Source organism: Ornithodoros turicata, chromosome 1 (assembly GCF_037126465.1).
Source record: "Ornithodoros turicata isolate Travis chromosome 1, ASM3712646v1, whole genome shotgun sequence".
In the NCBI taxonomy this organism is placed as follows: Eukaryota; Metazoa; Arthropoda; class Arachnida; order Ixodida; family Argasidae; genus Ornithodoros; species Ornithodoros turicata.
Genome location: NC_088201.1, coordinates 227,282,904 through 227,308,844, shown reverse-complemented (window position 1 = coordinate 227,308,844; position 25,941 = coordinate 227,282,904). Strand labels below are relative to the sequence as shown.

The 25,941-nt window shown below is 44.9% G+C and overlaps 1 protein-coding gene across 2 annotated transcripts in view; it reads right to left on the bottom strand.

Moving 5' to 3' along the window:
- LOC135377111 (atlastin-3-like) overlaps positions 1-25,941 on the bottom strand; it is a 142,520-nt gene that overhangs the window by 7,217 nt on the left and 109,362 nt on the right. For both annotated transcript variants that reach the window (XM_064609426.1, XM_064609425.1), the window contains 4 exons: positions 25,854-25,907; positions 20,476-20,559; positions 19,741-19,824; positions 3,896-3,973 (listed from right to left, as the gene is read on the bottom strand). In XM_064609426.1, coding sequence (XP_064465496.1) covers positions 3,896-3,973; positions 19,741-19,824; positions 20,476-20,559; positions 25,854-25,907 — 300 coding nt within the window. The remainder of the gene's footprint in view (positions 1-3,895; positions 3,974-19,740; positions 19,825-20,475; positions 20,560-25,853; positions 25,908-25,941) is intronic.

Sequence of the window (25,941 nt, the reverse complement as noted above, 5' to 3'; positions counted from 1 at the left end):
CCGTTTTATCTCTCAGAGGGCTGCACAGTCTCCCGTTGTAATGCCTCAGGGGGACCCGACAGCTATCGCTGTTCACGAAATAACAGGAAGGATTCTCGTTAAGCCTGCCATAGTCTTCTTGGTCTTTAGAAGTATCAGTTCAGAAGTATCAGCTCAAATGGGTTTCATAAAAAAAAAAAAAGACAGCTTCTAAAGCAGGGCGCTATTGGCATTAAAATGGGTACTACCCCTTCTGGAACCTTCAGTGGACACCTTTTGGAGAAAAATCTGCCACCGAAGCGGGTTTGTTGCAGCAATTAATTGGTTTTATTTTACATATTTCTGTCGCGGTTGGTCGCAGTGAAGCGCAAAAGGACACTCTTCCACTCCTTTATTCACCAATGAATGATGTCCTTACACCAATCAATTACGTCCTGTTGTCGTAATACATAAATCGAAACCATTTATTTACTGCAACGACTGACCCGCTTCGGTTCTGGATTCTTCTCTGAAAGTGTTTTTACGAAACTCGTTCGAATAGGTTACATAGAAGACGTAGTAATAAGAGTGGTTTAAACCACCTCGCACAAGTTGCAGATGGTGTTCAAGAAAGTTATAAGAAATTGAGTTAATCGTGGAGTTCATCGAGGTGCATTAGGTGCGTCTCCCGGATGGCTCTGCTGTAAACGTCTCTCATCTAACTATGAAAACTGCGAGAACCCGCCCACTTCCCCAGCTCTGAGAAGAAATGTACTGCTGCAAGTTCAGCACAGAACACGCATTTTGTGCTAAAGGCCCTCTGCATAACTTAAAAATATCGTAAAATGAAGTAAAGCGAGCTTCGCAGGAACTTGCGGGAACCCTGGAAAAAGCAATTCTTACCTCGATATTTATTTGTACAGTATTGGTATCACCGTGTACGGAGATTGCAAGAGTGAGGTTTTACCTTCGCTGACCATTAAGTTTGACCTAGAAGTAAGTTGAAATACGGCTTTACGGCAAGGATTTCATTCAGATGCTTTGTTGGAAATAACTAATTCCCAGGAGTGAATTATTTCTTCAGCAGGACGTCAAAAGTTTGCCGACGAATAGCTCAGGTAAGGCCAAGGCCGGACAACCTTGCTCAAACAAAGGGATCATCGACACGAGGCAAGCCATCCCTGGGTACCGGCAGCCGGGCTCCGACACGTACGCACGCAGACAAGGGCTGCGTTTTTACGCGCTAATCGCCAGTGCACGCCTTTTGAAGCAGAATTGTTTTACGTAAGATGAAAGGTCTGACATCGGGCCATCTCCTGGCAAAATATAAAAGAAATAAAAAGGGGCCTTTTCGAGAAACTGACGCCCATAATCTTTGTTTTTTCGAAATATACTTTAGCATTTGTCTGTTTCAACAGTTACTTGTAGTGGGTATACGCGCGATATATATATATCAAATGAAATAGCATTAAAAGCTGAGTAAAGTGATACCAAATATGGTAGTGAGGAATATCTACAGGCGAGAAATTACGCGTCGAAGTTGGAACAAAACTGCGCGAAAGAGCATGTTCGCCATTTTTATAGCACAGATCCTTGCTCCTGCGCGCCAAAATGTGCGCTTGGACTACTGGCCCGAAGGCATACTCAAGCATAAAACAATTTCACTGCAGCATGTTTTAAGACTCGGGAGATATACGCGTGCAAACACAGCAAAACTGAAACACTCGAATTCAGGCTCGATTTTCTTGACTTTTTTGCTCGAAAACTATTCTGTAGAAATTATTCATTTTACCGCTGTTGGTTATCATGTATGATGAGCTTCTAAATATATATAAAAAAAAATGAAAATCCAAGAGGTCGATGGGACCTCCCTGCCTGAACTGACGTGAAACCGGCGTGTACGTTTTATATGTTGCTCATCCTGGACATTTTTCACTACCCCATTTCCTGTCCAAAACAGCTACTACTGCATCAATGTCGCTTCACCCATTAATTCCTTGATGAGTTGCACGCGTGTTAGCACACCAAGTCGTTACACGTCTGAAAAATACCTGACGAAATCGGCAGAAGAATCATATGCTTTATAAGAGCTTGCAGTGATTATCCTTTTTATGCAGCACATCCGCAGCTCCGTACGAACCATACTGCTCCGTCGTAGCTCCATTTTCTCAGATAGCCTCCTTCCCAATGCTAGCCGAACGGCCGAACAGCTGAAGCGTTGTCTTCCTGGTATTCATACGCATACTTATTTACGCCTATAACTTAATTAAATTAATGAATAATTCAGAGATACATGCCGAATACAACACAGAACTGCATAAAGACTCGTTATTCTGGAGTGTGACCCTCTTAAACACTAATTTCCTCACGTGAAACCATGCCTAACACTGGACTGCATCGACCCAATGTGATTTATTTTGACAGCGTGAATTTCAAAGGGATGGATTGCGAAGGGTGGATTTCTTAGCGTGGATTTCAAAAGTTTTATTATTAAGAGTGAGTAACAGGGTACACCCGTCAGCTCCCCATCAACCGCATTGACCGATTTGGAAATATAGCCATATTATATAGCCGAAATATAACAGATTTTCTACACATAGACAAAGAGTTGAGTGCAACCTCCCAGCCGACAGCATAACCCTTGTCCGTATACATTGTACCGTCGTATACATTGTGAAGTCCGCCTTCAGGGTTTTCAGAGTAGGGGGTTGATAGTCAGTGTCTTGATATTTGCGTTTGAGACGCTGTTTTCCTTCATTAAACCTCAGTTGATAGCCTGCAGTTGTCCTGTCTACTTCTGTCTATGTTCTTGTCGCTGCTATTCGCCATCATGGACTAACCGATGGAGTTATAACCGTACGCCAAAGCTGAGTCCGAACAAGCTCATGCTTGCATGATAGCTCACAGAACGCTTGTGGTTTTTCTCTGGCTGTAATTGCGTTACAAAGGTATGAAGAAGTAACACAAGTCTAATTATTTTGTTTTTGGTTCTGGCGCGTCGGATTAGTAATAAACTCCTGTGAAACATTGATGAGCGCAGACGACCTGCAAAGCGCGAGTGAGGCCTCTGTTTTAAACTCATTTCGAACACTCTACACTCATTGAAAGAGTCCACAAATAAAACAAGGGCACAATTGTACTTCGTGACGTTAGTGATGCCCCTGGAATGACTTTTAAAGGGAACATCCGGAGGAAAGCTTCGTTCCCAGAAAGTATGCCGGACAACCGAGTGAAACACGCAGAATCTCATCCCTGTGAACTATTGAAAACTTGCTCCATTAATCTATGAGGTTACACCTGCCATGCCACAATCAGTGACGTGGCAGGATTTCGCGTTTTCTCTTATGACTTCGTTTGTAGGTTCCCGAATGATGTAAAATGAACAGTCCCTACACTGACCATCATGCACTATGCATGTGATTCGTGTCTGCTTTCCGATATTGTGCGATAGATGCTTCAGGTAAAGGACATCAATCAGTTAGTTTAGGTGCAACAGCATCCGTCCACAGAACTTAACTGATATCAGATCGTTAGCATTTCGGTAACCGTCATGCAAGTTTCCAGTTCAGGAAAAGATTAGGGAATCCTGCATTCAGATTGTGGGTTCGACCTCAACGGATGAAGCCAGTAGTTACTGGCTTCATCCGTTGGTGGCAAGTTTAGTAGGCACTTCCTGCTAGTCCGGTGTGCCACGTGCCTACATTTCAGCGCACGCTGAAACATCCTCAGGTGTGCGAGCTATACCGCTCATAATCACTTCGTTGTGCGGATTATGTGCGTGAGTGTGGTGAAGCTTCTCCGTGGGTGTTTCAATCAACTGGTGTCCTTTTTTCGTGCAAGTCGTGCAAGTGGGTGTTTCATGCGTAGGTGTTGTGCTTGACCTCCTACCTCTCATTTTCTCACCTTCTACTGGGCATGCTAGGCTTTCGAACATTACCTTCTCCAGAAGAACTCCTTGCTGTTTCATGTGCCTGGCGATGACATCTCTCTTTGCGTTTGTGCAAAAATCAGAACCCTAGAAAGAAAGCAGTACATCAAAATAGTCATAGTCACCTATGGCATATATCGAGGGAAACCTGTAATCGGATATAAGTAGATAGTGCGCGTTCTTTCCATTACTAAAAGAACCGTGCATGTGCACGGAGTGTGGAAGACCTTCAACATCAATAACAGAAAACACGTCACCGAAACGGCAGATGAATGTTTATTTGACATGACCAAGCTCATGCCCGGAATGACTGCACTGAAAGGGGAGGGTTGGTTACAAGTGTCCTCTATAGATCGTTGGAAGGGATTGGCTATGGGGAGTCCTGCGGTGCTTGTCACGCTCCATAGAATGACAGCAACATTTAGGAGAACATTGGCTTACTATCAGGATGTTCCACAACGTGACGGTGAAGATCATATAGTGTTGAGACGGTCCGTTCACTGATGCAGCGCCTGCCTTTACCAACAAAGCTGTTTCCTCACTCTATGGCAATAAAATACGGAAACACAATACTGGTACACATTTTGTTTCGAGGCACCGAAAAAGCTTTTATGATTCCCACCACTACATTCCATCCTAGGACGTTGTAAGAAAGAAATGCGCATCAGGAGTTGGCAAAAACCTAGTAAGAACAAATGCCGTTGACCGCACGATTCTAGGTGGCGTAGTTTTTTTATTATAATTCAATGACACGTTTTCTGGGACACCCTGTATATGAGGGCAAAAAATGTTGATGATAGCACTACTAATATTGCTATACACCATTCGCGTGACAGTTGAGCAGAACTTACTTACTTACTTACATCTTACAACTTACATACAGGAATCAACAAACACATGAAGCTATCTTATTGATTAGCATCGCATCAATTTCCTGAAATAGAAACAATCAGGCCCAGAGACACGTGGTGCCACTAACCGCTCTCGAAACGCTTGGTAGGATCGGAAAGTCAGGATATCGTGTCATAGGTGACGTTAGGCTAGACATAGGATGAGCTCGCTAGGCTATACGAGCTTCGTTCAATAGGTAACCGTATATAACTTAATGAACAACATTGAAAAGGAATGATGCGGGAAACAGTTGTGGAGATCCTTCTTGATAACGCCGCCTGGAATGAACTAACGGATTGAATGACTGGCTGCTGTTCCCCCGCGTGAAAACTTGAAGCGGGCAGCCATTTTTAATTGCATTGTGCTTACATGGAAGTCGTAAAACACCAACAGGTTGAGTAAAATGCTTCTACCGCCCCACACAACAGCAATATCGTCACATAATGGAGATATTATCTCGCGCGCTCTCCTCCGAATACATAAATAGCAGAGTTATCACATCAGTTATCACTACAGTCCAGTATTTTAATTGAAGCTTCAAGGTCACCTATTGAACCACTCTCTTAGCTCTACTCGTTTCACAATGGGTCTTTCCTCTGCACAAATCGAGAAATCATGGCACGTATGACACGGGCTGGTGATATCGGTGGCCGTTATTCGAGCCAGGGCTTCACTTTACAAGCGTTTATTAGGGCTCCCTTTGCTGCACCCAGGAAATATTACAGGAATGACACTACACAGGCTCAGGTCACCGTAACAAAAAAAAAAAGAAAAGAAAATGGATTCTGCGATTCCACGTGAACCAATCCAGTGATCCTGCTCCGCCCTATCTAACTATCGCGAATTTTCCCGAATTTCTTTTTTTTGTCGCTGTCCCTAATAGCGCAAAACGACATACAACGAAACGTTTCTTCCCAGACATGCGTCAGACATCAGTGTGGCGGGTGTTTGACACGCACGAAGGTCACGGCGCTATATGAGCCGCAGCTGTCGTTCACGCGAGGCACGGTTTTCGCCAGCGCTGCGAGCTCTGCTCGTGTCTAGCACCCGCCACATTGAGATCTGGGAAGGCCTGCGAAACGTTTTTAGTATGTCGTCGTATGAAAAAAATCACGATAGCCTTCTGAGGGGCCGAGCAGGTCCGCCGGATCGTTTCGAGTGGAATCGCCCAACTGTCTTTGCACTTCACTTAGCCTCGAAACACCTAGCCCAGCATCTGGGATCCCCGTTTGCTCGGCGAACACAGAAGATGGACCGTGCACATGTGCTGTTTTAGAAATGGGTCTGTCAGAAAGCAGTACAGCTGACGACGGTGACATTCCCAAACCTGGAGGAAAGCTAGTTCTTAGTGTATTCGCTGGATGTCTTGCACCGAAAACAAACAGCAAAATAAGATTTAGCACAGATGGTCACGTATCTCGGGAACGAAGAAAAACGCTTTCTCTACAGTCCGTCGACGACATCACTTTCGCAATTAGTATCCTTGGAGCAGCATATAAACAATGCAACGTACAGATAAATCTGACCGAGACCACGTTCGAAACAGACACGCCGTGTTGTTAAGGGCATAGTCCCGATAGCAAAAATTAGCATGCTTCAAGTGCAGAATAAATCACATGTTAGCAGTATATAAAGCACAATCACTGAGCAAAATCTCACGTCACAGTTAACAGCCCGCTATCGGGAGAGTCTGACGTCACAGCCAGGCTCGCACTGACCTCACTCGACGTCATGCGACGTCTTGCCACACCCGCGGCACTCTGACGTTAAACCCTCACTACTCTGGCGTCACGCGTGCGCTATTTTATGCTGCATTATCATCTTATTCCACACTCAGAAAACCTATCACTCAGCCCAGTCATGCAGGCAAGTACTCGTCTCACTCTTACATTTGTAGCAAATCTCGCCACACCTGTCACGCTGCTCTTTGTGTCTGAAACGCCCTCTGAACTTGAAGTCACTAAGGATAAAAAAGCCATGTCGGATTCAAAGAAGAATGGAAGAGTTAAAGTTCTATACAGCCTTTTCTTCGTACGAAATACTTATTTCTGGAACCTTCAGCTGTGATGAAATTGCTAATAAAAAGTTGAACGTGAACTCTGTTTCGCACTCTGCCCCACAAGTTTCTCCAGGTGAACATTGAACACCGTGTCACTTTTAAAAGGACAAAACCATCTCGAACCTTGACAGCTACAGCATATGACCAGTCCTCAGGGTCGCTACTTGTGGATTCTACTGTCTGTATATCTGTACCTAGGAATTCGTCATTGCTGTGGCGTATTAATTTAAGTCGATCAATTCAAGTTGTACTAAGAAGTTCTCGTCAGTCAATCTTAGCTTCAACGATAAGTTGATATGGGCATACGCAAGTAAACATCTCCCCAGACCATGCATGTCCATGTAGGGCTTTAATAGAGAGTCAATATCCTGAGCCTGTCAATGATAAAAGATTTATTTTATTATTTATCACCTAATTTTGTACACATACAACAGAAGAAACACGTTCCTTTGCAAGGTTTATAGGTGAGTACAAACTTTATTCATGACTTAGATGTATAAACTAAAAAAGCTACTTAAAACCATACCTACATACGTGAGATAAAACAATACAAACTAACTAATACAAAGTTCTCACCAAGTTCACTGTAAATCCATTTCCAACAGAGATGCCGATCTGTCAAAGCCAAAGGATAGCAATAGAGAAACTACAGAGTTACATGTCGCAGATCATATTTCATTTTTGGTTGGTTCCTTGTAAAACTGACTTGTGGACATCTTGAATCATCTAACAGAGTATTTGGACGATATTTTCCATTGAGTCCCAAGAACATAATGCTTCAGGAAAGTTGAAAAGTCACAAGTATATATGCATATAATTGCAGCAGGCAACATGTTGCCACAGTGTGTGTCTGGACAGTCACTCAATTTGAGCAGTCGTGTAGCCTTGTCGTGTACCCTTGAGCAGTCGAGCAGCCCGTCTACAAAGAATTCTACCAATTCATTCATCCTACCAGGTCATTTTACTCTAACAAGAAAACACTTCGGGGCTACGGATCATCTACATGTGGCCTCTACTGCCTGTATGCAGGCAGCATGCTGGCTTGTGGATTTTCGCTCCAAGAGTGCACTCAGAGATTTTTGTCAAGAAACTTCACACTAAATGAGAAGCTGATACCCGTCCTTGTACGCAAGCAATTCTTAAGAAAGACAGTCCACATGTCATGTTGCAGTGTACTTTGACACAATAAAATGGTATTTATTTTCATATCGTTACAGGCACAATCTTATACAGGGTGTCCCACCGAAAAAGGGCCAGGGGCTAAAGAAAAAACGGTGTGCTTTACACAAATGCAACCAACTGTACGTGCTTGGCAGTTGTGTGGTCTATCCAAATTTTTTTTCCCTCGCCCCTTGTCAATTAATTAGCGGTAATTAATTTTTCAACTTTTTAATCATCGGTTTTAGCTCTCAGATGTCAATGAGGAGGTTGTAGTAGATGTCGAAAGAGACACAACTGAAGTGGTTCGAGGTTGCTATGGCGTGTGGTTTCGTTTTTTTCCCGAGCTGAAAAGTCCGGCAATCCGGCACCCGCGCGCGAGGATTCCAGCGCCCTCCGACTTTGATATTAGCACTTGGAGACCATCCTTGGGCCACTTCACACAACAGGAACATATTTCGCCTGTTTCACGGCACATCTATCAGAGAGCACTGCAATCGTCGCACGCGGGCGCCGAATTATGGGAAGCGCTGTGTGGTGCGCGCGGCTTCAGAAACCAATTTTTAAACCCGGGAAAAAACTAAACCACAAGCCATAGCAACCTCGAACCACTTCAGTTGCGTCTTTTTCGACATGTACTACAACTTCCTCATTGACATCTGAGAGCTAAAACCGATAATTAAAAAGTTAGAAAATTAATTACCGCTAATTAATTGACAAGGGGCGATGAAAAAAAAAATTAGACCACACAACTGCCAAGCACGTACAGTTGGTTGCATTTGTGTAAAGAACTCCGTTTTTTCTTTAGCCCCTGGCCCTTTTTCGGTGGGACACCCTGTATAAAAAAAGAACAGCATTAAAACAACAACAGCCAGCTAGGGCAACATATACATAAAAACTGTCTACTTCTTTCCATTGGATGTGTACCCAAAGGGTAACGTTTGGATACCATCCTCACAAATGAAACGCTTTGTGTCCAGGGGATTTAGAGCTACTTTCGTAACACATACACTTTTGTTGATATTTTTCTTGCGCACAATGAGGATCTGACAAACTTTGAAAACTTCGCCAAGCTTAAGAGAGTCTATGTACATTGAATAATGCAACTTCTGGGCTTCACATTGTTTCACCCCCTTAGCACGACTGTACCGTTTTTTTTCCTTTGGATGTCTAGTGCATAGAGCTTTGGTTTCAGGAAACAGAACCTTAGGATGTGGTCGTTGGGCTCCGCAAGGGCCTTCTCATCGCTCAGCATCACGATATCAGAATCTGTGTCCATATACAAGAGCCTTGTGTCCGGGGCTACCCGAAGCAAGTTGTTATAAAAAAGTATGACTTTAGAGAGCTCGAGAATAGTGAACCCCAGGTACAGAGGCTGTCGCATACGGACAATCGATTGAGCGAACTGAAACAAGACTACGTTAGAGCATAGAGCCCTGAATTGTTTGAGGTTCGGTTTACGCAAGAATCTCAACACTTGCTCACCGGAAGTTGCCAAGCTCCAGTCGACGAACTTTCGTACATTCATACATGTTTTCCCATATACGGAGTATAGTACAAGTAAACACTTGTACAGGTTACGTTCGAAGATATTGTTTGCCTGCTTGCGTAGTTCGTGATGGAAGTCAACATAGGATCGTTTTTGTTTGAACCTGAGCACCCGAGAGCCGGAGACCCAACTGTAGGTACAACTTTAGACTGCGATAATGAAGAAAATATTTCCTCTTATCAAGCAATGTAAGGAGTAATTTTGGTTCTATATCATGCTGTGGGAGGCTCAATTTTTTCATCGGGTCATCTGAGAGCAACACATACGGAACGTTCATTTTTTCGGGCGCGAGCGGTAAATCTCTATGTCGTTGGTGGAGCTCATGTACGTAGGCCAGGTTTACCTCTAAAAAAATAACCTACGTCTGCATAATCTGCAACAAGGATTACATCTAAACCTGCAACCTCTTCGGGTGACAGCCATTCAGAGCCTCCGAATGGGAGTGGTTCACGCATCACTGTGTCATAGAGTCCATTTATGTCCATGTAATTAATTATGGTCATTGGTTTTTCGGGATCGTACCGCTCTGTCCCTGGGGCATTTGCAAGGGCCATTCGCATTGAACACTGGGTCATACCACCATGCCTGCCCCGTTCAATTAACAGATAGGCATCGAGATCGTGGATTAAATCCAGATTAATCCGACTCATTTTTAGTGCACAAGACATGCTTAGTCCTGGGAGTGACACGAAATGAAGTGGTTCACTTTTGTGTGTCTCCAACGCCCATATTCGAAAATTTTGAGTCACGTCTGCCAGAAGCAGTGCGTCCGTCAGAAGGTACAAATCCGAGTACTCGCCCAGGCTCTTCAGTTGAATTTTTCAAAGACGTTTTGCGCATGGTGGTAATCTTCCTCGCTCACTTCTGATCTGTTCAGTTAGTTAAAGAACTGGTCACATGATGGCAAACAGGGCTCGTCGTAACGTTAAAAAGAGGTAACGTACTTATAACAGAAAACCCCTTCACGTACAACCAACTTGAAGTAGTCCTCCTCTGCGAAAAACTGACGCAGACACCTGAAGTTAGATGCACCTTTGTCGCATAGATTTTTGGTCAGTGTGTCGAGACTAGCATTCAGGAAGCTTAACGAGTCTATGAAGCGGAACATACCAATGTCTATAGCCTTAAACTTCTGACAACTGGAAGCTATCACTCTGTTGTCTCTCTTCCGAAGCAGGTGCAGATAAGCTGCTATGAATCCGAGGTCATTATTGGCATTATGCGCAATGATGGGCACTTTACGTGGTATCCGCAGTTTCAGATTACATCCCTGACACAACGATTGGCGAAATTCTCCACTTACGTGATCATGATCTCGTACTTTCTGCTTCTTTGTGAATGGTTCTTTACAGATGTTACATTTAGTGGTTTCAGAACGTTCGAGTTCGTCTCCTGGGGTCATTTGCAAGGGCACAGTCTCGTGCAACATCGCATACAGCTCATCATGCAAATTACGCAATAGTTCCATGAAAACGGAAACGCAGTCTGCACCACGGTAAATATATTTCTTCAACACATACGAATCGCACGAGCGTATGACGAGGAGACAGAAGGATGAAGGGATGTGTTCCTCGTAGACATTCCCGCCTGCCGAACACGATGATAGTACACTCTCAAAGTCGTATACACAGTAGAAGGGAACTTCCGACATCAAATGCTCTTCGGCAAACGACAATGTCTCACCCTTCTTTGCAAAAATAGTCTTGGACACTTTTTGTTGTTTACACGTTAGTAGATGATCGGCGAGTACACCCGGGGTGGTGAAACCCATCGTACACCGTTTGCAGTGAAAATAACCAGGTGGTGTAAACAAAGCATTGAAATCAGTAATGAGTACAAAATGGAAGTCAATTCGCAGTAGGTCGACATGCTTCTTGCACTGGTCGTCGACAACCTTAATCGGGTAAACATATTTTTCGTCTTTCTCATAACCGTACACGTTAATGCTCACATCGTTCTGCTTCTGAAACATTTCTACATCATTCGGGAACACTATAGGAAACGTCTCTGGAAATACATATTGAGACAGGTACGACCTGTAGGATGAAGCTCTTCGTTTGTAAGAGCCCTTTGCAGGATGTAGACCGGCAAGTACGCAAAATGCGAAACACATGTTCTGTTCACTATCCTCGTGAAGGTCGACACTCAGAAGACAGCGACACTTTTTCTTCAATTCGTTTGGCAATTCAAAGTCGGTACATCCAATGAGCTGTGGTGCGAGACGACCAACATGAAAGACGCAGACGTGAATTCGAAATAAAAAAAAAACCCGATCCTTGCATTTAAAGCTTTTCTAAATTGTTGGTCACTTCAGTACCTACTTCAATGACAGCACGTCCTACGTCTCGTTCCGACCACAGCGTATGCACACTCGAAGGAATAAATTGAGTGGCAAATATGATCTCATCCTCAGGCGTATGTCGACCGAGTTCCGCCTTCAGAAAAACATAAAAGCGTAACGGAAATCCGAAATGTCGAAGTACACTGGCAAGGTAGCGTCCGTTTTCATGAAAGAACGTGCTGACATCCTGCCCGTCGTCGTCTCTGTCATGTAGATGAAGCTGATAGCGATTAGTGTAGCGGAGCGTACAGAGTGTCTCACAAAATGGGATACAGGGTGTTGCAAGGTTATGGACGTTAGCCAGATCAATTTGAAGTCCCAGCGCTGTTGTGTAGTGCTGCCGATAGGCCGGAGGACAAAGGTGCCATGTCACCATTTCTTTTTCATTTTTTACTCGCATTGACGGAACACGATATCTGGCGAAAGAAGATATGTCCCGTCTTTTCCAACTCGCTCATTCTTCTCCATCCAGAGTCCGCTCGTGTTCCTCATGTCTTCGATGTCTTGAGTGCTTAGTTTATGAAACCGAGCACGAAGGAACACCTTTACGTGCTCGTGATCCTTCACAATTTCTACGTAGACTGCCTCGCCATACCTCGTTTCAATTTTGTGAACATCGACCACGTCATACTTGATGATTTTAGGAACTGTCGCCATTTTTTGAAACTCTCCACATTTCTTTAGCTTGTCAAGTTTATGCAAAATCGACGACGACATGATGCTTACTTGTACACTGATGCAATGACGATGATGATGATCCTTCGGGCAGGTTGGACTGGCTGAAAACAAAAGGAGCACATGTTAGAACACTGCAAACTATTTCACCGTTCTGAACACCATACCTCCTCAGAAGGAGGTTCGAGAGTGAAGGAGCTGAGCGTCAGACGGTTCTTATATAAGAAGTTGCCAGCATGGCAACCTTGAGCAGTCTTTCTTTTTACATCGTCAGCTCTGCAGTCGAACCTACCTTTGCAGTCTGCTTTTTTTCCTGCACTTTGCAAGCACGGACTTGCTTATCTAACAAAACGTATCTTGACCAGACTTCATTCCCTTGCAGGAAATGACAGTCATAGCACCTTTTAGGTACGTGACGCCTGCCTTGGTGTCAATTTCAGGGGCTAGTCAAAGTGGGAAATCCACCTTCGTGGCACGACTAATTAAACACAAAAGAGCTGTCCTCTTTGACAAACCGTTCAAGCAAATATTGTATATCTATCTTTATAAGCAGTCGGTATTCGATACCCTTCCTGAAGTAAATTTCAGTCAAGACATCCCTGCAGATCCGGAGAATAATATCCACTCAGTATTTATCTTTGACGAGTGTTTAGCTGACCGGCAAAGACTGAAAGAAATCTGCAATTTTTGTATTGCTGGGTGTCACCACCTGTCAATCACGGCCGTGTTCATCTCGCAATACCTGTTCGTCAACGACCCTTTGAATCGCACAATGCAATTCAATAGCACGGCTCTCGTCTTATTTCGTTCACCACGCACTACAGACCTGCTGCGTATGCTGTCCAGGCAGATTTTTGGGAGAAATTATTTGTTACCCACGATATATAAAGATGCCTGTCAGAAACCATACTCATACTTAGTTATCGACTTGTCTCAACAGAGCAACGATCACTATATAAGGTGTGGACCAACATTTTCCCGGACGATCACAGACAGATCATATACAGGTCATGAAAAGGCTGAACAAACACATTCGTTTCCTACGTATGATCGCTGAAGCAAAGACACCAGCGGAACGTTACAACATGATTCAACATCCCAGCAGGGAACAGCTACGAACAATCAGGGAGATTTGCATGAACCCCTGCAAAGGAAACGTCGAGGTAACGCCGAAAGTTAAAAAGCAATTGCAGCCTTTTGCAACACCCATTAGGACACTGGCTTCCAGGCAAGACCGTGCAGATGTGAAGAAAGTTAAGCGGATTCTTCTTCAGTCCGGCGGGTTTTTGCAATTTTTGTTGCCACGCTTGTTAGGTCTCGTTTCAAGTTTAGCGGTCAAAAGCATCGCAAAAGCAATCGGCATTTAAAGAATGCAGAAATACGAGCTTGTTCCCTATCGGGAAGGCACTATTCCCTCGATATTGAATAAACAGGAGCCTGATGATGTCAAGGCCATGGAGATCATCCAGTACTTGCACAAGCTATTGCATCCTCCCGCAAACACATTAAGAAAGCCTAGTGCAGCAAGTGAGGAGACAAATCCTGTGGCGTCGACGAGCGAGCAGACACAGATTCAAGCAGACGATGAGGAACATGCCATCGTTAATTTTATGAGCAGCGGCTACAAGATGAGAGCAAGCCAATTACTGCGTTTCCTAAAACCCGTGCTCAGCTGGAACGGCAGAACGTTTGAGCTCATTGTCAATGGTCAACAAATACCAACATTGTAGACCTTGTTTATTATTTGGTCACAAAAGTGCGAAATGTGTGGCGACCCGCGTATCTCGAGAGAATCCTACCACTATTGGTCAAGCTAAATATACCGACACTTATCGTACATCCATCTCGACTTGAAAAGGAGACTGCAGAGTCATCAATCAGCAGTCCTACGTTCACACCTGAGACACCTCGTCGACACATTTCTCCGGTTATCACAACAGCGGCTAAGAGACTTCGAGAATAGAACCAGTATTGAGCACGTTGGAACCGCAACAGGAACACTGTGGTTACCTTCGGGACGAAAACATTCTGGCGCATGTTCCCGCTCGACACAGGAAGAAGGCCCTCGCCATTCTGCCGATGCTAAAGACAGTATTTGCGATATATGAAGAGTGAAGGATTATCTGTCATTTTCGGGTTGTTCCAAGTAGTTCTGTCATCGAGCTTATAAAATACGAACTGCACAATCGATCGCCCTCTTGGTACAAAAGTGACGTTGCGGCCGTTATAAATGCCTATTTGTCATTCGACGGACTTCGTGTTTGCGAAAGAAAATCGTTCTAATGGCTGCTTACGTACACGTATACCATCCTGGTGCTCTAGGTGGTGTTGAACGACTCGCATGAGCCATATAGGTGAAAAGCCGGCAAATGTTGCCAAGTTGCTGGAAACCAGTCATGTGTGCTCTCTCTTCAGAGAACTTAGGCGACCACGTCAGTTCCGGAAGACCATCGTTTTGGGTGTGAAGGATATATTTCAAATAGATTTGAAAGACCTTCAGAACCTGTCGAGATGCAACAAGGGTTTTGCGCTATCTTTTGTTTTGTATGGACGCATTTTCTCGTATGCTTGCTGTAATGCCTGTGCAGAATAAACGAGCAGCGGAAATTAACGTGGAATGAGACGCGCTTTTAGACGTATTGGCACTCCGAGACTGATTCATTTAGACAGTGGTACAGAGCTCCACAATAAATCGGTCGGAGCATTTTTAAAATCAAAAGGGATATCTCTCTTCCACTCTAATTCAAATACGGAAGCAAGCATTGCAGAACAATCTATTCGAAGTCTTATGACGCCACTTTATCGTGCTTCCGAATATCAGGGACATAAATCGTACTTGAAAGTTTGACAGCCTCTGGTCAAAGCATATAATCATCGTGTTCATAGAACTCTGTCGGCACGACCTGTGGATGTCAACACAGGAAATGAACATTTATTTAGGCAAAAGCTCTATCCTACTCCGAGCAAACCCCCAGAGTCGTGTTGGCGACCTTGTCAGAATAGCAAAACTCATACACCAGTTAGTCAAAAGTTACCTTGGTTCGTTTACGCGTGAAATTTTTGTGGTGAGAGCAGTCAAGATTGGTTACCCGAATACCTATATCTTACGTGACCAGCAGTAAAAACCTATTGAAGGTCAGTTTTATGCAAGCGAATTAACGCGTGTGCAGCCTGGAAAGGGCCACTGCATTAAAAAAGACGCGTTCGGAATGGAAAGGTGCAGTACCTGTTGCAACCTGCTGGAAGTCGTAGAAGGAAGAGAAGTACCTGCCACCACCGATGACGAAATGACTGGTGATCACTGGTCCGATGTCGAACAGCCAGCCAATGCTGGCGATTCCTGGTCCCAATTAGGTGATGATGTGTGCGGCATGCGGGACGTTACCCAGGATCATCAACTCCAAGGAAAATGTCGCCGTCCTCATACCTGTTAGAGTGACATGTTGGAATGTGGTTCATCGATGTCAACGGAGGACACAGTGCTGGTCGCAGCGTCTAAGATAACGAGAGGCATTTTCCTGTTCCAGCCCCTGCCTCTGAACCTTCCCACAAAAAAGACTGTGTGGGAGTCTTCAAACACAATCTATGCCAGGGTACACAGGAAGTGTGAAAACCTATCCGACCACCCGTTCGACCTGATCTCCGAATGGGGAAAACAGATCAGCTCCATATTCAGCTATTACGGTGATTGTGACGTCGACGTAATGCAACTGGTGGCCGAAAGTCTATGTATCATGTACTACGCAATGAAGACCGGCTCCCATTACCTGGCTGTGTACATAAACGACATGACAATTGACCTGTTGCAAAATAGGTTGTCGCCCACAGACGCTTACCAATAAACAATAATGAAATCCATGACGAGTTGTCTCATTTTACTGTAGGTCGTCATGGTAAATAGATGCCCGGAGATGTTCTTCTACACCTTGTCCTTTCCGAGTGCTGTTTCCCTATTCGTTTTCGTAGGTACAACAGAATTTACAAAACCAACACTGAAACAGGGAAAATGCACTACCGTGACTCAGATTGACGAAAAATTCTACGTCACCGATGCCCAGCTGCAGTAACTGCCGTACGCCTCTGGCTCAGCAATGGTCATCCGACGAGATACGGAGTAAATCTGTCGCAAAACGATACACATCAACTACACTGTTAAAACAGAACTTCACCGCATAGCACGCTCCTAGCCAACCATCATTCCGAATGATATCATTATGTGCATTGATTTGTCCAAAACAGGCAGGAGGCGCCTATCTGGGACAGATTATCTTGTCCCAGATAGGCGCCTTCCCCCCGTTTTGAACAAATCAGGACACAGAATGATATCATTCGGAATGATGGTTGGCTAGGAGCGTGCTATGCGGTGAAGTTCTGTTTTAACAGTGTATGGCATCGCTTGAAAGAAGCAATTATAACACAATTATTAAGCAACGATTATTACAACTTCCAGTGCTTAAAGCTATGTAATAGACCGATAGAACGATGCCCCGGCAATGTGTACAATATTCCAAGACTCATTGGGAATGGAAAGCACAGCAGTTACGGTATCACTATCTTTAAAATCTGCTACCATGTTTCTGCTGTCTCATGTGAACGAAACAATAAAAATAATTTAAAACAAATACATGCCCGTATTTCATTTAGCTACAAGATACACTATAACACAAGAATGGTTTGAAATACTCACATCACTTTGCTCTTGCGTGACACACTCAATGCTGGAAGCCCGTGCGTGGCAGACAGCGTATACCACCAGTCGCAAATGCATCTTGCCAGGGCGATAACGTATTCTTTTTTTCTTTGGTGTTGGTGTTCCCAAAGAGCGTTTGCAAAAAGCCGGACGGGTGTTTCGCGGTTGTGTTATCATAACAAAACAAGAAGAAAAAAGAGCGCGTCTTCAAGAGGTATCGCATTTCACATGCTGCTCCTGGGAAAGGAGAAGCTGTCCACGATGCATTCATGTGATCCCTCCTTCCCTAATGTGATCCCTGATAAAACAAAAATCAAGCGTCTTATAAGCTAGCTGTCGACGACTGAGACCCATCAGGCCTTCATCGACGAGGCAACTTTTGGAAGGATGTGAGTGTACCCCCTTGTCCTTATGCCAGTTTTTTGTTATTTTTATCTCGAAACAATTACAGCTGGTAACCACAATACGTGGTCATGCAATGTTTCTCGATTCCCTGTTTGCTGTTGTTGCAATGCGCAACACAAGTTTGGAAATGCGTGTGTATAGCATACCTCTACTTTATAGTGATTGTTTGCACTGAGTTATTTACTTTACCATGTGGCAAATCCTAAGGTCGTACTCCAATGCAAATGCATTACAGTATCAGAGGCATATCGGAAAGCGGAAAACGTTTAACCCATTTTTTGATAATGCTGCTTGTTGTTGTTGCCTGGCACCTGATCGAGATTTGAGTCATCCTAGACTTTGTTCTGATTGAGAAAAACATTCACAGGACGTTTCGTTTTTCCTTTGCTTGTGCAGATTGCTTCTGTACAAGAATGAAGTCAAGCAAGACTCTGGTAATTTGTAGAATATCTTTCGTTAGTTCAATAAAAGAGCGGAAAAATAATGTGCTTAAATAAAAAAGGAATATATACAGTGTTGTCTGGTCTCAGACATACATCGTTATTTGAGTGTACTTATCAAGGTGGCATGGGGAAAAAATCGTTTTGTGACGCGGCATCCATTTTTTTTTCAAATCGAAACCGAAAGTACAGACGGTCAAAAGCTTGAAACTAGAGGGACATCTGGCAACCATTCAAAAACCTGCATTGCCGTTGTCACAGCGAAACTAGCGTGCTGTGGTTTGAAACCGAAATTACAGACGGTCAAAAGCTTGAAACCAGAGGGCATCTGGCAACCATTCAAAAGCTTGGCATCCGTTTACTTAAAGCCGAAACTACAGACGGCCACAGCTTGAAAACTAGAGGGCGTTTGGTGGGTATTTCAAACCGAAACCAAAACCACCTGGCGCTCTGACGCGGCAACCAACCTAGGTGATGGACTGATCGTGACGTCAACCCGATCGGAAAAATGCTATTAAATGTCATCGAATATTATTGCTTGTTATTAAATGTCATTTGCGTGTTATTGCATGTCATTAAATGTGCATCCAGGTGCCTATCAAACGCTATCGACACGTGAGTTCTTATTGTTTACCTGAGTTAACCGTTACCTGATCCTAGCGGCGCATGTTATTCAAGCCTGCGAACCCATTGTTCACACTATCGATACATGAATTCCATTGGTTTCCGATATATCTTATCGTGCGTGTCGCATGTAATCTGAGCGGCCCATTGTTACGAGATATTATATATACCACTACTGCATAGTCCAAGCAGCACACAATACTGTGCCCATATTGGCTGGTCATTGGCGATATGGGTCCAACATGGGCTGAAAATGGGTAATATGGGCCACACATTGCCCAGTTTGAGCCAATATTGGGAAAATCCTGGCAATATGGGCCCCATATTACCCCTGTACAACCCATATTTACTGAAAATACAGAAAATGGTACGTACCCGCGTTGCACAAATGCAGAAGCAGCACGGCAAGATTGGACGTTTAACCGTGTGAAATGCCCAATGCAGTAAGTCGTTACATCGAACAACTTCCCGCACATGATATACATTGTTCGAAACAGTCAACATACATGGAAACCCCATTGTAACTTTCACCAGAACTCGACAACTGAACTTTCCACGTTCTGGAAGCAGCCGCCATCTTGCTTAGCGATGCCAATACCAATCAGTCCAGCCGACTGAAAGCGACGGAGTCGTTTAAGCGAAATTACGCATCCTACAACTAATTCGCATCCGCGACTGTCGGATCGGACGTTTCATACGGGCTAAATGGAAACACCAATGGACAGTGGTGACATCACCCACCGACGACGGCGCGAAGCATTGAACTCGAAAACAATGGTGCCATCAACCGAAAGCACAACTTAACAATATGCTTTACAGGCGTACTGGATAGAGCGTCGGGCCGTGTGGTGACGGTTCTCCAGAATGAATCGCCAGAGGTCGGAAAGGTTTCTTGCGTGATACCAGATTTCTGTGGGTGTGGCAGTGACGTCAGCGCAGGCGAGGCTGTGACTTCAGAGGTTGCTCCTAGATAGTGTTTTCTATACTATTCACGTTGTAACCTATATGGAAACACGCCACACCTTATTAAAGGCTTGCTTCCAATATAATGCCCCCTCTTCAGAATGCTCTTCAGTGTCACCAGTCTGTCTATGGAAGTCTTCCATCTGCAAAGAAGGAAAAGTTGTAGTTTCATGCGCTGGTCATGTGCTCTAGAGTGTGTGTATGTGAACGTTTCGTCTACGCCGTTACATCCAACAACTTCCCATAGGTGATACACATTGTTTGGAAACTATCAACATACGTGGCAACCCCATTGTAACGTTCACTAGAACTCAACAACTGAGCTTTCCACGTTCTAGAAGCAGCCGCCATCTTGCTTCGCGATGCCAATGCCAATCAGTCGAGCCGACTGAGAGTGAGGGAGTCGTTTGAGCGAAATTACGCGTCCTACAACCAATGCGCATCCGCGACTGTCGGATCGGAATTTTCATACGGGCTAAATGGAAACACCAATGGACAGTGGTGACATCACCCACAGACGACGGCGCGAAGCATTGAACTCGAAAACAATGGTGCCATCAACCGAAAGCACAACTTAACAATATGCTTTACTGGCGTTGGATAGAGCATCGGGCCGTGTAGCGACGGCTCTCCGGAACGAATCGCCCGAGGTCGCAAAGGTTTCTTGCGTGATACTAGATTTCTGTGGGTGTGGCAGTGACGTCAGCGCAGGCGAGGCTGTGACTTCAGAGGTTGCTCTTAGATAGTGTTTTCTACATTATTCACGTTGTAACCTATATGGAAACACGCCACACCTTATTAATGGCTTGCTTCCAATATAATGCCTCCTCATCAGAATCCTCTTCAGTGTCACCAGTCTGTCTATGGAAGTCTTCCATCTGCAAAGAAGGAAAAGTTGTAGTTTCATGCGCTGGTCATGTGCTCTAGAGTGTGTGTATGTGAACGTTTCGTCTACGCCGTTACATCCAACAACTTCCCGCAGATGATACACATTGTTCGAAACAATCAACATACGTGGCAATCCCATTGTAACGTTCACAATGGCGACATCACCCACCGACGACGGCCGATGCTTCAAGTTATGGCCTTGGAGCAGTCCTCATGGAGCGACAAGATACCAAAATTTTGCCGGTCGTTGTTTACGCATCCAAGTCACTCACAGAGGCAGAAGGTGGTTACTCTCAAAAAGAAAAGGAAGCCCTTGCAGTCACATGGGCGTGTGAGAAATTAAAAGACTACGTCATCGGACTGAAGTTTCACGTAGAAACAGATCACAAGTCACTCATTCATCTGTTCACCAGGAAGCCAGTAGATGACCTCACACCGCGCCTTCAACGCTTACGTCTTAGGATGATGAGCTTTGGCTATACAATGCAACATGTTCCAGGCAAAGACCTCGTAGTCGCCGATAAATTGTCCAAACACCCACTCCCCGAACAAGAAAATGCACATCTCGCGGAGGAAGTTGCAGAGGTTGAAGAGGCTCTTCTCCGTGGCGTGCGTGTGACAGATGTAAGTCATCAGAAACTTTTGCATGCGCAAAACCACGACACCGTGTGCAAAACTTTGCGTACCGTATTCAGACTACCTGGCCAGACACCAAGTCAGAAGTGTGCGAAGACTGCTTAGCATACTGGCAGTTCAGAAATGAACTTACTTTGCATGAAGGAATTCTGATGAGAGGAGAGAGATTTTTCATACTTGCAGCATTGCGTCCTTCAGTACGTAGCTCTCTCCTCGACGGATATGAGGGCATAGCATAGTCAAATGCGAAAGGCGAGCCAAAGAGTATTGCTGGTGGCCAGGCATATCGCATGATACAGTTGACATGATGGAGAAATGTGTGAGTTGCATGAAGCAAAAACTGCCTCGGAGCCAACCTATTATTTCAACTCCTTTCCCTGACAGTTCATGGCAAAGGATGGCAATGAATCTTTTTCATGCCAATGGGAAGAACTACTTGTTAGCAACGGATTACAACTCCCGCATCCACATCGAAATCGCTCTTCTGGAGAATCAGAGGCCGGGCTGACAGTTCTAGATTTCGACAAAATCATTACTGAACGTATCTATATTATATCACAGCGAACCACGCAACAACAATACAATTCCTGAAGAGAGAGAAACAACGAGTAAGCGACTGTACTGAGTAACTAATTTTCAGTTCCCAGCTTGGACTCCGGTACGTTTGAGATACTCGGTTATTAGAAGCGATACACCCAAGCAGCACAAGGTTCTACGTCAAAACCGCGCGTCAAAAATCGCTACCGTCAAAAATCGTGACACGTCAACATCGCGACAAGTCAATATCGCGATACATCAAAATCGCTACACGTCAAAATCGCGAGATGTCAAAATCGCGATACGTGAATATCGCGACACGTCAGAATCGTGACACGCGGCAGTGTATGGACATCTCGGACATCTGAGTTTCTTCTTGTGTTTTCTTTACTTTTTCTGGTCTTTCTAGTGCATCCTGGGCCATAAATGTGATTTAATTACCTCTCTGTTCTCCGTCATGCAGCCTGTGAGGATAGTGGGATTATGTAAATCCCCGAATTATTATTAGCATGTAATTACCTCCCTTTTGGGCGATGTGCTGCCCGAGGGAGCTAAAGACAGGCTTTTTTCTTCCGGAATTATTTTTCGCGTGCACTCCAAGGTCGCGAACTTCAGTTTCCGCGAATTTGCGACCTCTTCGTTAAGAGCTCCGGTCCAAATCCCCGCGCGAGGAGCTTCCGGGCCAAAAAGAAAAAAAAAAAAGAAGAAGAAATGAAAAATTTTCAACAGTAAAGGGTAGCTGCAGTTGGTCCTGTGTTCTCACTTTTCGTCAGAGCATCTTCCCCAGCACGTAGCAAAGCACATTCCAACCTCTAGCTAGGACATATCATGACCAGGAGGTTGTAATCACTTGTGGCGTAGCGACCCCGGATTTGAAACCGGTCGCTAAAGACAATTTGGGCTGTCGTTCCAAAGAAGTTCAAAGAAGGTCACTACGTCATTCTGTGGGGTTGATCTCATTGGGCAGGGCCGAAGTACAGGGTTAAAACAGAGGGATGCATTGGATGCGTGACAATCTTCGGTCATTCCGATGTGAGTTTTAGCTCCACAAGCCATGGCGACATTTCTCCTAAGCAACAAGAATCGTCCACTTCTGTCGCACAACGGGTTCTTGTACAGAAAAGACAAGCTCTTTGGAGACCGCCAACACTGGAGGTGCATACTCTCGGAAAAAAGGAAATGCCCAGGAAAGGCAAAGACTGTGAATAGTGTAGTTATTTCCGAGACGGCCCACAGTCACGTTCCGGATGCCGCTGCGGCTGAAGTCAGATAAGCTTGCCACATCTACACTGTTGGAATTCCGCTGATATCAAATGACAGGCTTTAGCGACCCCCAGTTGTTGTATATGCTGCAGAGATAATTTTTTAATACCATCATGCAGCTGGCGTCTTCAGTTGTTCAGAGACAATCGAGCATGACCGGCTGATAGCTAACAATGACTGGTTGATAGCGAAACGAAGCTATGAAATATGAAAATAACAGCGAGGTCAGTTGAGATCATGTATTGCCATTTACTTTTAAGGAAGACTCTCAATGTTGTTAAGGAATTAGGCATCGGGTCCCAGATTCCAACTCAGGCTGTCATATCTGAAGCGGTATCCAGCACGCCACAAGCTGTTGTAGGGCTCCTCCCGTGCCTCTCTCTGATGAAAAGGACAGTTCAGCGGAGGAGAGCAAGCGCTTCCACCTTGCCACCACTTCCGAATTCCCTGCGCGGCCTAACGATTGACGGCACCTTCGCAACGACAGAAGTGGGACAACCGTTCCTGCTGCACGACAACATGGTTGACGGTCATCGGGTTCTTATATTTTCCACGCAGCGCAATCTGCAGCTACTGAGTGAGTGTGAGCACTGGTACTGCGATAGGACTTTCAAGACCGTGCCCTTGCTATTTGAGCATGAAAGAACTGATGTTCTGACCAGCAGATTTCAGCAGCTGTACACCGTGCACGGTGTACAGCACAGTGAAGTGATCCCTTCTGCGTATATCCTGATGGAGAAGCGCAACACGGCATCATACCAAATGGCGTTTTCTGCCTTGAACTCACTGCAACCATCATTGCGCCCCAGATCTGTGATGACTGACTTTGAAAGAAGTGCAAGGAATTCTCTGCAGGAAGCGTTCCCAAGCACGACGCTTCGGGGGTGTTTCTTTCATTTCTCGCAATGTATATGCCGGTGCATTCAACGAACCGGCCTTCAAGAGAGATACGCTCGGGACCTGAGTTTCGCCCTACACATCCGCTACCTCGCTGCGCCAGCCTACGTGCCCGTGGTCGACGTAGCCTCGTCGTTCGAGGCTGTCCCGGAGTTCATAAATTATTTTGAGGACACGTGGATTGGCCGCACCGACCGTAGAGGAAGGCGTCGCGAGCCACTTTCCCCCAATTCCTCGTGGAACTGCTACGAATCTGTGGTGAGTGACATTCCGCGCACAAATAACTCCGTGGAAGGATGGCACTCAGGTTCGCCAACCTCGTCGGGTGCTCTCACCCTATCATATGGGAATTCATAAAATGCTTGAAGAAGGAGCAGTGCCTCACCGAGGTGAGAGTGGAGCGACATCTGAGTGGCGCTCGGCCGCCGCCCAGCAAGAAAGTCTACCGTGACACGGCTCTACGTGTGAGAAGGATCGCCGAGGACTATGAAAATCGTAACATCATGGACTACTTGACAGGCATAGCCTATAACTTTCAGTTGCAGGTGTAAGGCTCCGTAATATACGTCAGTTGTCTGTTGGTACACATTACAATTGGTCACGTACAGCACCGAGATTTCAGTCCCCTCGTCAGTTTGTAGTTCCAAAAATGAAAATGAGATCAGGGACGATGAAAGTATAAGGCCGTGTAATATACATGAGTTTTTGGCATGGAAGTGGCTTCATCTATTCCTGTAATTTGAATTTGATTGGCAGCAACTAATTGGCACCATGGCACTAGAACCAATAATTAAAGAATAAGAATATTAATTATCGCTAATTAATTGATTAGGTCCGATGAAAAAAAAATGGATCGTTCACAAAACTGCATAGAGCACTTCGTCTTTATTTTAACCCTTGGCCTATTTTCTCTAGGACACCCTGCATATGGCGTATTCGCGATTTTCACGTGTCGCGATATTCACGTATCGCGATTTTGACATCTCGCGATTTTAACGTGTCGCGATATTGACTTGCCGCGATTGTGACTTGTCGCAATATTGACGTGTCGCGATTTTTGACTCGCGAATTTGACGGGACACCGCAGCACAACATCTTCGCCCGACGTTGGATCAATATTGGTTCAATATTTGGTTGACATTGCCAATATTGGCCCAATACTGGGTTAACGTTGCCAATATTTGTACAATACTGGTCCAAGTGTGCTGTGCTGCTTGGGCCGACGGTTTTAAACTGACACGCGAAGTGACCAATGTTGACTCCACCTGCACAGTGGAGTATCGCCTCTTCGCAAAGACTATTATAGACATTTTTTGATGTTTAATCCGCGAATTAGGCACCTACGCCAAAGTATGCACTAAAGCCGGAATAGACATTGATAGGCGCTGTCAAAACGTTACAGGAGGTTCTCAGTCCGTGCTCCTGTACTGAAAATGAATTATCAGAACCACACAAAAGAAATTGGCATTTGCTAGGGATCCGGGCTCTACTGATGACAAATCCCGCCGCGTCCAGTAGGTTATCTCTGGAAACAGGAGATGGCTGCCTCCACCGTCGTGGTGGCAGGACTCGGGTAGCCGAATTCCACTTCTTAACACTGTGATGGTGGTGCTGTAAGCGGCCACGCTCAAGTTGGAACGTCATGATTATCGCACGGGGGACCGTGTGCCCTCGCACAACTTCACAGGGAACCGTGCAGAGATTGCTGTTAAAGTGTCTAAGGAAAATCCAGACAACCGGATTCGAACCTTTCACCACACAGCCTCGGTGTGAAATATCATCATTATAGAGAAAAGGAGACCAAACCCGATAACCAACAACTGACGTTACTGGAATTAACGTCAGATCATTCATGCACTGTAATGAACTTCGGAGAATCATCTAAATTTGTGCAAGTTAATCATCATTAAATCTAAATTTGTGCAAGTTCACGAGGAACATTCATCCGTACCTTTTTCTTGTGCTCCTTGAATTGGGACTCAGCTGCACGTTGCTTTCGCATCATCTGGAATCAGAAAAATGATTCACGAAACGCGCTC